Below are 15,917 nucleotides of genomic sequence, written 5' to 3'. Positions count from 1 at the left end.
ACATGCACACAATCATAGCTAAAATAATTTCTTAAAGAAGAAGGAAAATGGCCGGTGTGGTGGTGCACACTTAGAATCCAAGCAGTGTGCGTGTGGAGATGGGAGAATCACCCACAAGTCAGAGGCCAACAGCATGAGTTCCAGGTATGGTTGAACTACAGTGGGAGGTTATTTCTCATAAAGAAACATACAAAGGAAGCCTGCTGCATTGCTGATTGTGCAGGAAAATACAGCAGTCTAAACCCCTCACTTCCTGCCGTGAAAACTGAATACAGGGCTATGGGCCATCTCTAACCATAACTCTGCCTAGTCATGGAAATCATACTTCAGTAAAATTCACAACAACCTGAGCAAACAATACAGCATGATAAGAGTGAAAACTGCAGGATTTAAAGTTCCATACATGCGCTGGCAGAGCGGTCCAGATTCCATCCCCCGCACCACTTACTCAAGTATGTTGGCACCAATTTTACTCCCACCACTGGAGAAATAAAAAAAAAAAAAAAATCAGGAATTCAAGGTTATCCTCAGCTCCATAATGAGTTTGAGGCCAGCCTGGGCTACATGAGACCCATTCTCAAAAAAAAAAAAAAAAGGTCATGTATAGTGTGATTGATAATATGCACCCTTTCAGTCTCGTACATTATAAAAGTATGGAAATAAACTGATGTGGGAATGTGGTGCTGTTCAGTTGAATTCAAATTAGGTAAAGGAATGGATTATATTAAAAGGGAATAATGTTTAGGAAAAGAAATAAAAATAAAGTTTTGCCTTTAATACCAAAATCAGATTAGAGCCAGGCATAGTGACTATGTCTGTAATCTCAGCAATCAGAACCTACAACAGGAGGATTACCATGACTTTGAAGCTTGGTTTATAGAGAGAGTTTCAGACTAGACTGGGCTACAGAGTGTTAAAATCCTGATTTTAAAACTGAGAAGATGTCTTAGTATATCAGTCCCTTGCTGTACATGTGTGAAGAACATGGATTGGATCTCCAGAACCCACATAAAATGTGCGGGCATAGCAGTGACCTGTAATCCCAGCAGAGGCAGAGGCGAACCCCTGGGATAAACAGACACCTAGATTAGCTAGAATTGTCGAGCTCTGGGTTCAGTTAGAGACTTTGCCTCAGTAAATAAGGTGGAGCATGACCAAAGGAGACACCCAACTTCAGTGTTTGGCCTTCACACACACATATGCACATGTGCACATGTCATACACATACATACACACACAAACAGTTTTTAAAAACTAAGCTGGACTTGGAATCTAAATAATTACTAATTCATTATATACTGAAAGAAAACTTTGATACATATTTTAAAATATTTTTGAAGTGGAAAAATCTTTATAATAATATCTGAAAAAGTATAACATGACCATCCAAAATTTAAAACAGAATTTTAAAACCAATAACAGTAAAGTTTTAAGATATCAACAAAGAAAGAAAAATATATTTGTACTGCATAAATTGATGGGTGGGTTTTCTTTTATTGACTGATGTTTAATTCTGTGCGTGTGTGCCTGTGGTACAGGAGAGTAAATGTGCTTGAAGAGTCCAGAGAGGGTGTCAGATCCGGAGCTGGAGTCACAGCCAGTTGTCAGCAGTCCGATGGGGTGCTGAGAACCACACTAAAGTCCTGTGGGAGAGCACTCTGTGTTCTTCATCAGTGAGCTAGTTCTCTAGCCCTCCATTTTCTTTTTTAATATGTATATTCTTTCATTTATGTGTATATGTGTGTGTGTGCCTCTATGAATCTGTGTGCACCATGTGCATGCAGTACCTGTGAAGGCCAGAGGTGGGCATCAGGTCCCCTAGAACTGGAATTAGGACAGAGATGAGCTGCCTAATGTGGGTGATGGAAACCAAACCTCGGTCTTTTTAAGAGTAGCAAGAGCTCTTGGCCACCAGCCCAAGCTCTCTAGCCCCAGGAGTGAATCTTCTATGTGCGTAGAGCTTCACAAGTTAGTGAAAAGAAACGATCGGCTCTACTTGCCACCCATGATGGTGCATGCCAATAATCCCATCACTCAGGGGGTGTAGACAGGAAGATTGCGAGTTCGTGACCAGCCTTGGCTACATGAGACCCAATCTCAGTAAACAAACAAACAAACAAAACCAATAACAAAACCTTCTGAGTGGGCAGAGTCCAATATTTGAGCATACAAAGAGAGAGCAATAAATATTGAGTTTGATTTTATCCAGTGTTGGCAGGGTTTACAAAAGCTCATTGGCAGGAGTGCAAATTAGAGGATTCTTAATTGGGAAGGTCCTCAATATCTGTCCAAAAGAAAACCAATTACATATAGCCTATGACCATTGAAATAGCTGTTAGAATTTTGTCCAAGAGTTTCGCTCTCCAAATTAGCCAAGAGCATAGTTAACAAAAGGTTTAGCAGAACGACACTAAACAGTCGTAGGTGTCTGTGGCATTTGGGTTTGATTTGCTCCTGAGAATGAGGGGTAGCAGTATGCACTGCAGCAGAGCACTTCCAAACATGGTGCTGCAGGGAAGGCAGGCTGCAAGCACGCATGCAGAAGAAAAGAATGGGTAACTGCAGGGCTTCGTGTCTCAAGACCAATACACAGGAGGCTGAGGTGGAGAGTTCTAGAGTTGGAGGCCAGCCTTGGCTAAAGGGAGCCCCTTTCTCAACCCTCCCTTCCACAAAAGAGGGGGAAAGGAATTTGTATTGCGCCATAGCTTGTTATGTTTTAATTTAATTCATACATACTGTTACATGTTACTTTACTTTGCCCTGTTCCATGTTATTGTATGTGACATGTTAGTCTGCAGCACAAACCTTGTCGGTCTGTTGTGTTAGTCAATTGCCTATTAGTTTACCTGCCTTGTATGTCACATAGTAGTTTGTGTGCCCTGTGGTATCTTATGTACACCACGTGCATTGTATAAAGGTGCAAGGGAACCCTGAGGAGTGTAAAATTAAAAAGGACTGTGGTTTTTATCCTCTTGTAAAATTTGTTTTAAAAAACTTTGGGGCTGGGTGGTGGTGGCGCACGCCTTTAATCCCAGCACTCGGGAGGCAGAGCCAGGCGGATCTCTGTGAGTTCGAGGCCAGCCTGGGCTACCAAGTGAGTTCCAGGAGAGGCACAAAGCTACACAGAGAAACCCTGTCTCGAAAAAAAAAAAAAAAAACTTTGGGGTGCCACCTTTAATCCCAGCATTTGGGAGGCAGAGGCCGGTGGGTCTTTGTGATTTAGAGGCCAGCCTGGTCTACAGAGTGAGTTCCAGGATAGCCAGGGCTATTTAGAGAGAGTCTGTGTCAAAATAAAACAAACAAAAACCTTGGAGTCTGGAGAGGTGGCTCCGTTGGTAAAATGCTTGCTACAAAAGCTTGGGGGCCTGCGTTCAGGTTTTCAGTGCCGTGTGAAAAAGCCAGGTGCTGCTACACAGCTGTACCCCAACACTGCGGAGTGAAAACAGTGGACTGGTCGCTCGGCATCCTCCCCAGCAATCTAGCCACACCAGTGAGCTCAGGGTTCAGCGAGGGACACTGTCTCAAAAAATAAGTGAAGAGACAATTGAGGGAGACACAGACATTGGCTTCTAGCTTGCACACATGTGTACAGACGCACACACACAGATGATCATACAATTTTTAAAGTGGGATTTTCTTAAGATTTGTTTTTAACTGTGTGTATGTGTGTGAATGTATGTCTGTGTGGGTACAGGTACCTGCAGAGGCCAGAAGAGGGCTGTGAACTCCCTGGAGCTAGTCACCTGATATGAGTGCTGGAAAATGAAGTCTGGTCCTCTGCAATTTTATAATTTATAATGGTCCTCCCATTTTATAATAGACACACATGAAAATATTAGCAAAAGTTTTCTATAGGTGACAGAAATTTGGCTCTTTTTATTTTTTAAGCTGTCTTTTCTCTTTCTGTACCCCCAGGTTTATTGTGTTGAGCATATGTTAAATTCATATGATAGAAAAATAATGAACATATTTTTAGACTTTTTTTCTGTAGACACAGAGGAAAGCATGTTATTTCTTGGCTGGGGACAGCATTTGGAGACCATGGGAATAGTAAACTGCTTTCAGATACTCAGAATCCCCAACCCCCACCCACTGTGGTAGCATTTGCGCTCCACTTTAGAGGAGAGGACAGCTGTCACATCTGTTTAGGACATCCTTTATGCCAACAGATTCCTTTTCTGTGTCAGCAGAATGTAAATGTATCATTCTTCTCCCTAACTTCCGAAAACAATGAGTGTGTGATGATGCTGTTTGATTTCTTTTTAATATCTGCTGTCTCGGAACAAGTTCCCTATAGGAGAACCTTCCACACTGATTGCCACACATGTCAGGTCCTGCTGGGTGCACATCCACGTTGTATAATATGCATTCACAAAGGTGAGGTGCAGAGGTTCAGACTAGACTTCGAGGCCTGCCTCCAGCTGGGCCTCCCTGGGAAGAGAAGAGAGCTGAGCAGTGGGGCGCAGGGTACACAGCCCATCTCCCCAGTCAAAACAAGATGACCAATTTGGCTTCATTGTCTCTCTCTCTGTCTCTCTGTTTTTTTCCCAGAAAGCTGCAAGAGACCCAGATGTCCACCACCTCAAAGCTGGAGGAAGCCGAGCACAGACTCCAGACTCTGCAAACAGGTTCGATGCCCTCCGTCCTATTTGAAGCCACACAGGGAAGGTGGAAGTAGGCTGGGCGAGCATGGGCAGTCTCCTGGCCTGTTCCTAGCCCCTCTGTTACTTGTTGCTCCTGGGGATCCTGCAGTTAGGAGCCTTGAGCCCACACAACTGAAGCCTGTGTCCCAGGCTGCTCTACCTGACTGCATTAGTCACTGCATTGAGTTGCTAATGTGGACGTGGGCGGCTCCCCTGCCTTCTCCCTCCCTGCCCCAGCCATCCTTCCTGTTCTTCTTTCCAACAAACACTTCTAAATCACCAAACTGTCAAGAACTGACATCTCATTTGGAACAATAATGGGGGGGGGGGGGCACTTAGTTCTACCCAAAATGAAGTTAAGAACTGTTATAACAGAACCTTTAAATTCTAAAAGATACCAAAAAAGGTTATACCAAAGTTTGCCTTTCTTTTTTTGTTTCCTTTTCTGAGAAGGAAGCAGCATGATATCTTTAAATGTGGGGAGAAAAATGAGAAGACATCATGATCCAACTTAGAACACAAATGTTAGAGGGACAAAAAATAGTCACAGCCAGTTTAACAGTCCAATGAATAAATGTCCAGAACTGCAAACACCAAGCTACTGATGTAGCTCTGCTACTAAGGAACATTTGCTTAGAATACCATCCATGAGGGGCTGGGGTGTGGCTCAGTGGTGGAGCACCTGCCTAGAATCCCCCAGTGAGGGGCTGGGGTGTGGCTCAGTGGTAGAGCACCTGCCTAGAATTCCCCAGTGAGGGGCTGGGGTGTGGCTCAGTGGTAGAGCACCTGCCTAGAATTCCCCCAGTGAGGGGCTGGGAATGTGGCTCAGTGGTAGAGCACCTGCCTAGAATCCCCCAGTGAGGGGCTGGGAGTGTGGCTCAGTGGTAGAGTACCTGCCCAGAATCTGCCCATGAGGGGCTCCAAGTGTGGGTCAACTGTAGAGCACCTGCCTAGCATGGGCAAAATCTTCGGTTCAGACTTCACCTTACACATGCACGTGTGTATGTGCATATGCCACTTACGAATTCTAGAAAATTCTAGAGTCTAGTAGAACAGTGAGTAAAGGAGCAGGAAGCTCTCAGAGGCCCTGTACATCTTAAGGGAAAGAGCTAACAGTTTTTAACAATCAGAGATTTGCAGATAAATCAGTGAAAGATAATTTTGCCTATCACACCATCAGCTTTTTTTTTAAACAGATAATGCCACTGTTGCTGAGGGTGTAGGTAGGAGCATGGTCACAGGCACTGTATGGGTAAGAAGGAATTGCCTCTTGAGGCTGGCTGGGTGATATGTAGGGGCAGGCGTGTGCAGTTATTTACCCAGCTGCTTCACTTTTTGCCTGTGACCTGACATGGAGGACTTCTATCCTCGGCCACTAAGGGAAAAGATGAGCCTCAGAAAACACTCTTACCATCCCATTTATGGAACTATTAAGATCTCACCATGTAACCCAGGCTAGCCTGGCCTCATGATCCCCCGGCTTCCACCTCTTCGGTGCTCAGATGACAGGCAGGCACCACTCTGCCTTGCTCTTCAGTTCAGCCAGTAAATGAAGTTGAAAGTCCATAGATGAGCTTTCCGCTCCTACCACAGAACATACTATTTTAAAATAAAATCTGTGTGTGTGTGTGTGTGTGTGTGTGTGTGTGTGTGTATACACATGAGTGCAGGTGGCTGCAGAGGCATCAGCTCCTTTGGAGCTGAAGTTATAGACAGTTGTGAGTTGCACAACATGGATGTTGGGAGCCAAACTTGAGTCCTCTGCAAGAGCTTAACCCCTGAACCATTTCTCTAGCCCACAATAAACTTTTTTAATAAGCAGAAGTATCCTAAAATAATAAAAATATCATTGAAAGTATGATAGGAACTGGGGAGATTGCTCAGATCCATAGCACACAACCGGAAGGATCTCAGTCAACCTCTAGAGCCCATGCAAAAAGCCGTATGTGATGGAGCATGCTTGTACTCCCAGGCCTGGGGCGGTGGAGACAGGTGGGTCCCTGGAGCTCACTGGCCTGCCAACTTCACCCACTTGGTGAGTTCCAGGCCAATGGGAGACGCTGCTCCATAAAAACCCAAAACTCAAGTTTGTCTTTTGAACTCCTAACACACACGCACATACACATGCACACACGGATATGAACACACACACACAAAACCTTTTGAAGTGTTATATAGGAAATACATAAACTAGTAACGGAGTTGTTTATAGGCATGGTCAGTTACCATATACATGCTTTTACCCAGCTGGTAGCATGCCAGCGTCACCGTAGGCTCCCAAGTCATGTGTTGCACTAAGATGATAAGGTGTCCATGTTGCCCTGGGTGATAGTAATTTCCCAGCTCCACTATAATTATATGTGACCTCCATCATACTTGGGCTGTGCTTAACGGAGATATGAAGTATGCAACTGTATTTGCAGTTGTGTATAGAAATGATTTTTCGATGATAAAAGACATTTAAATGCTGAAAGTCCGCAGCAAATCATGGACAAGTGGTTCTCTGTTGAAGGAAACACTTCAGAGAGATGAGGCGAGCTGAGGGGAAGTTTTCTTCTCCACCCTGTTTGTCTCTCATCTTTGTATGTTTTCCCCTTTTACTTTAAGCAGTTGGTATCCTAGCTGGGCTTGACGGCACACGCCTGTAAGCCCATCACTGGGGAAATGGACCCAGGGAGATCCAGAATTCGAGGCCAGCCTAGGCTGACAGCAAATCCCTGCATTTGGTCCCCAGCATCTAGAAAAGCTGGCATAGGGGTTGCTCATACCTATAATCTGAGCACTGGGTAGGTAGAGGCTGGTGGGTCAGATGTTCAATGTTATCTTTGACTATATAATGAGTTCAAGGATAGCCTGGGCTATGTAGGCCCTGTCTTAAACAAGATTGGTGTCTTATATCATGGTTTCTATCCTTGTCTTTTAGCCCTGGAAAAAACTCGAACAGAATTATTTGACCTGAAAACCAAATATGATGAAGAAACTACTGCAAAGTAAGTGTCTGTGTGACGTCATCCTCTTTCTTTGCATTTGGTCAGCATGACTCTGCTGTTGTCATCCCCAGAAGATGCTCAGCCTCCTGTCATGCTGCCAAGATACATAGTCAGTCCAATAAGTCCCTGTGTCACATCCATCCCCACTGATCGCAGAGAAGTCTAGTCTTTGCTCTGTGTGTGTGTGTGCGCGCGCGTGCATGCATGCATGTGCACGCACGAGCATGTAGAAGTTAGAGGACCCCTTTGAGGAGTCAGTCCTTGCCAAGGCAGGGTCTCCTCTTGTTCCGCCTGCTGTACACTCTGGGCCAGCTGCTCTGTAGGCCTCTAGGTGAGCCTCCTGTCTCCACCTCTGTCTCACTCTGTCCCAGAGTGCTGGGGTTACACATGTGCACCACATCTGGCTTTTTTTTTTTTCATTTATTTTATTCTATGGGTTTGGGTGTTTTGCCTGTCTGGTCTGTATGCCTTGTGTATTGTGTGTGTACAGTACCTGCACCAACCAAAAAGGGCATCAGACGCTCTGAAGCTGGAGTTACAGGTGATTGTGAGCCACCATGTGGAATTGAGCCTGGGTTTTTTTGTTTTTTTTTTTTTTTTTGGTTTTTCCGAGACAGGGTTTCTCTGTGTAGCTTTGCGCCTTTCCTGGATCTCGCTCAGTAGACCAGGCTGGCCTCGAACTCACAGAGATCCGCCTGCCTCTGCCTCCCGAGTGCTGGGATTAAAGGCGTGCGCCACCACCGCCCGGCCGAGCCTGGGTTTTTTTATTTGCATTCTAGAGGTCAAACGCCCATCGTCATACTTACAGAGAAAGCACTCTTACCTGCTTAGCCGTGTCCAGCCCATGTGCTTTACTTCTTTTTTCTACATTGAAAAAGAGTGAACGTTCAAGAGATGTGATTGACGAGATACTTCTGGGGGAACTGTGTCACCTCTTTTTCTGGGACAGGGTGCCTTAGGAAGAACAAGCACATAGCTTGTCACTGAGCCTTACAGCTCTGTGCAGGGCTTCCTGTGTGGGGGACACACAGGGATGAGGCTGAGCCAGTGACACTTCCTGCCTACCTGACCATTGTCAAGATGGCATCAGACATCAGAGTGACTTGTGACAGGAACACTTCCTACCAGACCCCTCCTTGCAGATGATCAGAGGAAGAACTGACATTGTCCTTAGTTGTGAGGAGGCCACAGTCTGGTAGCAATGGCTAGCGTTCAGACAGGCTGTAAGGCTGGAGTTTTCACAGCCTTTTCCCATCGGGGAAGGCTCTTCTGACCTTCCACGAAAACGTCCATGTACTCCAGCAGTGCTGCCTCGGCCCTGGGAACACAGGCCCTTGATTTGCTCACATGGTGCTCCAATGGGTATCAGTAGGGTCATATCTGAGTTGCTCCCACCCTGTTGTAGTGAGAGGCAAGACTTATGCCCCTTAACCCCAGCAGTCCTGGTCCTTTTCATGTGGCATTTGTGTTCATGTATGTACTTGAATGTGTGTGGAACTGGAGTTATCAGGTGGTTATGGGCCACCATGTGCATGCTGGGAGCCCTACTCAGATCCTCTGGAAGAGCAGCCAGTGCTGTTCACCACTGAATCTTCTCTAGCCCTCCACCTTAGTTTTTTAAAGCAGGGTATCTCAATACACTTGGAGTTCACACAGGGCTAGGCTGTTGGCCAGTGAGCTCTAGGGATCCATCTAGGGATAGGTAGTCCTCGAGTGGGAGTCCCACCATGGGCCACCATACCTGGCTTTGTACATGGGTGTGAGGCACCTGAACTCAGGCCCTCGTTCTTGCACAGCAAGTCCTTTACTGACCGAGCCCTCCTCTCCCTAGCCTCAGGGCCATCTCATGACCCTCTCTTCTGGTTTGTTTGGTATCCAGAGCCTTAAGGGCGCAGTTAGTTCCCCAGCTCTGCAGTCAAACTACTAATAACTAGAACTTATGCACAAAGACCCGGATGTCCTCGTCAGTCCCCACAGCTGGCTGACTCGATGGCGTAGCTAAGCCTCATGGGAACCTCCAGCCGTCCTCCCTCCGTGCTCTACTGTTGCACTTGAAGAGCGCCACATGAGCTCAGTCTAAGGGAATAATGGTTCAATCTCCTTGTAAAATCCTGGGGCTTTGGGCTTACCTCCTGCCATCCCAGGGACAGGGCCATCTGAGAGCAGCTGCCATCATCCAACTGGGAGACACACATGCTGCCTCCACCCTTTGAAAGCCCAGAGATCTCCTCACCCGCAACACATTCCCACAGCAGAAACCACCCCAGCTGCCACAGTGAAACTCCTGGGCCAGGGTTCCCGTCCCCTCTCTGTCAGTGTTTTATCTTCATGTGATGTGATCATTTCTGCATGGACTTTATCCTACTAAATAGATCATTGTTCTTAGTCACTGAACTTTCTTCTCGTTTTCTTTGGTTTTTGCTTTTTGAGACTGGGTCTCTACATATTGAACTTTCTTCTCGTTTTCTTTGGTTTTTGCTTTTTGAGACTGGGTCTCTACATAGCCCTGGCTGTCCTGTTGTGTAAACAGCATGTTAATCAGTGTGTGGCTCCTCCTTCCACTCCACATCAGTGTCTTGATTGGCCTAAGTCCTAGTGAGTTTGGAGATATAGTTGTTCATATCACTGTTTTTCATTATTAAACTGTACTGCTTTCTTGTATGTGCTTCTTTATGTGTCTATGTTTCTATGTGTACATGCGATAGCATACCTTGGAGGTCAGGGGACAACCTTAGGTGTCAGTGATCATGGATTTAGCAGTCTTTTGAGAGTTTGCAGTGTGCATGTATGTAGGAGTGTGTGCATGTGTGTTGGTCCACATGCACATGTGTGCACCTGGCTGTGGCAGTCAGAGGTTGATGTAGTGTGTTTTCCTCAACAGTTCTCCACGTTAGATATATGGAGTCCGGGTCTCACTTGAACCCAGAACTCACTGATTCAGCAGCTGGCTTTGGGGATCTCCCATCTTTGCCTCTCTAGTGCCGGATTCAGCAGCCTACCGTGCCAGTCCAGGATCCAGATGGGTCCTCGGGCTCTGAACCACAGTCCTCCTGCTCGCCCGGCTTTCCCCACCCAGACACATTCCCCATCCTCCTTTTGTTCTTTTTGAGCTGGGGTTTCACTGCACTCCTTAGGCTGATCTCAAACTCCTAGGTTCAAAAGCTCATCCTGCATCAGCTTCTGAAATAGCTGGGGCTGTAGGTGTAGGTGTGGGGCTCAATGAGTGATGTCTAGATATAAGGAGTTTGTGAAAGAACCAGGCCACACTGGCCTCTTGGAAGACCTGCCACGGTTCTGAAAATTGTGCCCACAGGTACAGAAGGTTGATGGGTGTGGAGAGGTTGAGCTTCAGCCAGGCTGGACTGAAGGGACTGAGAAGGTGACTCAGATTGGGGACGCACCCGCATAAAAGCTGGGCTTGGAAAGTCCATTTGCAGTCCTAGCCCTGGGGAGGTACAGACAGACAGATCCCTGGGGCTCCCTGGACAGCCAGCTTATATTAACTGTGATCCTCAGGACCTGTCAGAGATCCTGTCTCAAAAAAAAAAAAAAAAAAAAAAAAGATGGATGGCTCCTGAGGAACAACAGGAAAGGTTGACCTCTCTGGCATCCACTTTCATGTGGACAGGCACACACACCTGGGATGGTTTTACACATCTCTTATAAAAAGAAAAGTAGAAGGCTTCAACATGTGTTGACAGAGAACCTAGGAAGGGAGGTGGGAGACAGAGAAGAAAGGCTTTGGAGGAAAGAGTGCTCTGGTCCCTGTATACAGTGTCACCTCCAGGGCATCGTCTCTTGTACAAGGGGCATAAGAGCAGTTGCATTATGGAGTAGCTGTGGAGAACCAACCCTGCGAGGCCTGGGAATGCTCAGCAGAGTCCGTGCACCTCTCTTGGAGAGCAGGAGTCTGAAAGTTTGTCCATTTATAGGGTACACACTGCTTGTCTGTCGTTCAGACCACCGACCTTCCCCTCCCCCATTTCAAAAGAAGCCCCAGGGACCCGGGGTGTAATGCAGCTGATAGGGTGCTTGTCTAGCATCCACAAGGCCTTGGGGGCGATCCTCAATACTACAAGAAACAGGTGTGATGGCACACGCCTCTCTAATCCCAGCATTTGGGAGGTGGAGGCCAGGAAGATGAGGAGTTAAGGGTCAGCTTCGGCTCTACTGTTAGAGGCCAGTTTGGGCTTCACAAGACCCTTGGGGGATGCAGGTCAAAGGCAACAAGGCCACTTGCAGCCTCCACCCCCACCCCTAACTGCTGCTTTTGCAGTCATTTCAGCTGCACGTCAGCTGGGCCTGCGCGGCTGGCTGTGATAGGGACAGCAGCAGTAAAGTTTTCCATGTGTAGGCTTGAAGCACAATGTAATTAGCCTTTATGCACAGAACAAGGCCCCATTGATGAGTACAGCTGGTCTTTGTTTGTCCCATCGCTGAGAGTGGGAGGTAAAGTGTTCTTCTTCATGTTTATTAATGCAGGATTCCGTAGACAAATGGCAAGCACAGTTTAATATTTGTTGGAACACAGGGGGGCTTTGCCAAACAGTTGTTGTGTGAGCGGATTACAGGCCCTCACATTACAACCATTGCTGGGTTAAATAAATGGATTATTTCTGCTTTTTTTTAATGTACCTCCTCCTCAAATGGTCACCCCTGAGTCCCGTTCTCCCCAAAGCAGATGCTTATGTAGCACCTTAAGGACCTTAAAATTGCATCTTATAAAGTCCGTCGGCATGGATTTTCCCATTCTCACTGTTCCCTGGGACTGCCTTCAGCCAGCAATGGCTGTCACCCTGAGAGGCGTGGACCGCTCGTTCTGCTGCCTGCCCACCTCCTCCACTTGTGTTGCGTGGTCGTTCACTTCCCCTGGGTCTAAGGCACCACGGAATGAGTGCAAGAATTCCCGTTTTCGTTTGTATTTTTTTTAACCTTTCAAGAGAGAGAGAAGAGGGAGGCGGGGTATTATGGTGCATGTGTGGAGGTCAGAGGACACCTTGTAGGAGCCAGTTCTCTCCTACCATGTGAGTCTGGAGATGGCTCTCAGGTCACCAGGCTTTGCAGAAAAGCACTTTTATCTGCCGAGCCCTCTTATTTCAGTTTCCCTCTGCAGTGGGCCTGAGTGGACAAGGAGGGCCGTGGAACGCCAGGCAGGATTTTTGTGATGCAATGCTACACTCCTTCTAGCTGAGGTTAGAAGCTGGGGATGTGGCTCAGCTGGTATAGTCCTTGCCCAGCTAGCATGTGTGAAGCCCTGGGTTTAATCACCAGATCTCAGGAGGTAAAGACAACAAGGTCACAAGTTAGAAGTCATCCTGAGCTAATAGCAACTTGGAGGCCAGCCTGGGCTACATGAAATCCAGTCTCAGAAAACTAAAACATCAATCTCTTAGGAAAGATGGGTATAGCTTAATAATAGAGTGCACGCCCTATAATATGTTCAAACTCTGGATTCAGTTCCCTCTCATACTGGGGAGAGAAGAAATCCTAAGGTAAACATACTGTTTCCATAGCTAATGTTCCTCGGAGTCACTCCGGAACTCTCCCGAAGCTTCTGCATGTTGTACCCCTCGCCTCTGCTTGTTTCAGGAAAAGACGTTACACATGCAAACACTTTCACAGTGCCCTACAAAAGCAACACTGAGGAAGGAATACTCGGGTTCATTTCAAAGCATGTTCTTTGTACCGTGTGTGACCAGCGTGTATCATACCCTACAGCATGCTCTGAGAAAGACAGGACTTCCTGTTAGTCAGTACAGCTGATTGCTCAGAGAAGCCAAACCCTGATTTGCAGGCATGGGGACCTCTGTGCTCCAGCAGAGAGAGGACAAGGAGGCAGAAATTGAAGGAGGAAGCCAGAGGTTCCCAGTATGACTGTCCCATGGGAAGTATGACTGCCATGCTGGTGAGCAGAGGTGGCAGCGGCCTGTGTACAGATGCTTCTGGACTATTACATGGTGGATTCTCAAATGTCACCACACTTGCTGTTTGTGGCAGTCATTGAGAAGGCCCATACTGTGTTAAATTAACTGTATGAATGAGGCATGGCCAGACAGCACCCAATCAGGCTCCTGGTCAAAGTGAAGCGCTCTTTTGCACAGAACCTCACAGTTCTCTGGGGCATGGGTATACCTCCATTGTAGAGCACTTGCCTAGAAACTCCCAGTGAGGGGCTGGAGGCATCACTCGGCAAGAGAGTGATTGCCTAGCACGCACAAGGCCTTGGTTTCATCCTCAGCACCAGAAAGGAATAATGTCCCTTCTGAGGCTGCCTCTATAATGGCCTTGTTAACCTGTGTGAGAGCTAATGATGACAGCAGGTTTCTGTGACACGTTCAGGGTCTTCTGGCAAAGCCTATTGTTTATGGTCTTGCCATCATTTTCTTTATAGTTGTACATGAATGACTCTGGAAATTAGGCTGGGCCAGACCATCTGACCAAGAATCACATGGCCATTATGAGCTGTCATGTTACACAAACATCGCTTCCTTTGACTCTTTTCAATTTTTTTTATATGTGTGGTAGTCTACCTGTATGTATGTCGTGTGCCATATGCATGCCTGGTGCCCAAAGAGGACAGTAAGGGACATCAAATCCTCCGCAACTAGAGTTATAAACACTTGTTAGCTGCCCTGTGTGTACTGGGAACCGAGCCTGGGTCATCTGGAAGAGCAGGCCGTGCTTTTTTCCCTCCTGAGCCATCTCTCCAGCTGCCATACCTCCCTTTATTTGTTTATCAGTGGTGCTTTGAGACAGGGTCTCACTAAGTAGCCTTGACTAGTCTGGAACTCACTGTGTAGACCAGGTCTTGAACTCATGAAGATCCACCGACCTCTGCCTCCTGAACGCTGGGATTAAAGACATATATACAACGAACATTCTAGCTTTTTGGGAGGTGGCAGGGGGACATCTCATTCTGTATCCCAGGCTGGCCCTGAATTCTGAATTATGTAGCCAAGGCTGGCCATGATCCTCCGTGTATATGTGTGTGTGTATATATATATAAATCTGGAGAGACCGAAAGGAGATGTCCTGAAGAGACAGCGCGTTCTCTCCCCTGTCACTCTAAGACTGTAACTGTTTTCCATCTTTCTAATGAATCATCAGTTTCCAGTGTAGTTGCTGCAGTTATCCTAGTTGGATTAATTTCCCTAAAAACAGAAAAGCAAACCCTGTGTGATTTTGAGGGTATGGACTTGAATAGTTCAGTCAGACCTGGAGGGAACTGCCAGCTTTCTCCCATTGTCTTATTTCCAGAGGCGTTAGTACATTTGGTAGAATTTCTGGCGTTTTCCATCCTGTGTAAGGGTTCTGCTTCACATCTAAAACTCAGTGTTGGGGGACGCGGGGGGTGGGGGGTGTCCAGGGCCTTGCTGTTTCAGTCTCCTGGCTGGGACTAGAATGAAGAGGTTGGCTTCCTGTGTCCAAACCCAGCAGATACTTGCTTGTTGTTATTTGTGTCCGTGTGTGTGTCCAAGCCTGTGCCTGTGTATACACATATATGAGTGCATGTAGAGGTTAGAAAATACCCTTGTCTGTCTTTCCTCAGGGCACCCCTCCGCCGTTTTACTGGAACTCACCAAGTAAGCTAGCTGTCTGGCCAGCAAGCCTCTGGGATCAGCCTCTGTCTGCCTCCCACTGCTAGGAATACAAGTGTGCACCACCGTGCCCAGCTTTTTCTTACCATGGGTTCTGGGTATTAAACTCGGCCCTCATATTTGAACAGCAAGCTCTTTACCAGCTGAGCCATCTCGTCAGGCCCTGCACGCTACGTTTTGAAATCTGAATTAGTTGCCATTCTGGTGCTGTACTATGACGACCAAAAGTTTCAAGTTCAAACCATCTCAGAGCCGTTAACACCTTAATAAACTTGACCCTTAAGATTAACTGTGGAAACCAGACAGTGCACACCTTTAATCCAAGCACTCTGGAGACAGAGGCCAATGGATCTCTGTGAGTTCAAGGCCAGCTTGGTCTACACAGTGAGTTCCAGAATGGCCAGGGCTACATAGTGAGACCCTATCTTTAAAGTCATTTACTTCATTAATGATTGATATGGGGGGGCCCAGCCTCCTGTGAATGGTGTCACCCCTAGGCAGGTAGTTGTAAAAGGAAGCAGGCTAAGCAAGCCAGTCAGCGATGTTCCTCAGTGGCTTCTGCTTTCAGTTCTTGCCTCCAGGTTCCGGTCTTGGCTTCCCTCATAATGAACTGTGAGATGACATAAAACCTTTCCTTGCCAAGTTTCTCTTGGTCATAGTATTTATCACAGTAACAGAGAAGCAAA

General features: G+C 46.8%; 1 protein-coding gene across 1 annotated transcript in view; it reads left to right on the top strand.

Moving 5' to 3' along the window:
• Positions 1-15,917, top strand: part of Cux1 (cut like homeobox 1) — a gene marked incomplete at its 5' end in the record, with an annotated part of 173,087 nt that overhangs the window by 71,313 nt on the left and 85,857 nt on the right. The window contains 2 exons of the mRNA XM_059249787.1: positions 4,552-4,628; positions 7,567-7,633. Coding sequence (XP_059105770.1) covers positions 4,552-4,628; positions 7,567-7,633 — 144 coding nt within the window. The remainder of the gene's footprint in view (positions 1-4,551; positions 4,629-7,566; positions 7,634-15,917) is intronic.

The sequence above is a fragment of the Peromyscus eremicus genome, chromosome 23, assembly GCF_949786415.1.
Source record: "Peromyscus eremicus chromosome 23, PerEre_H2_v1, whole genome shotgun sequence".
Lineage (NCBI taxonomy): Eukaryota > Metazoa > Chordata > Mammalia > Rodentia > Cricetidae > Peromyscus > Peromyscus eremicus.
The sequence above is the reverse complement of the archived record's forward strand: the minus strand, read 5'-3'. Positions and strand labels throughout refer to the sequence as shown.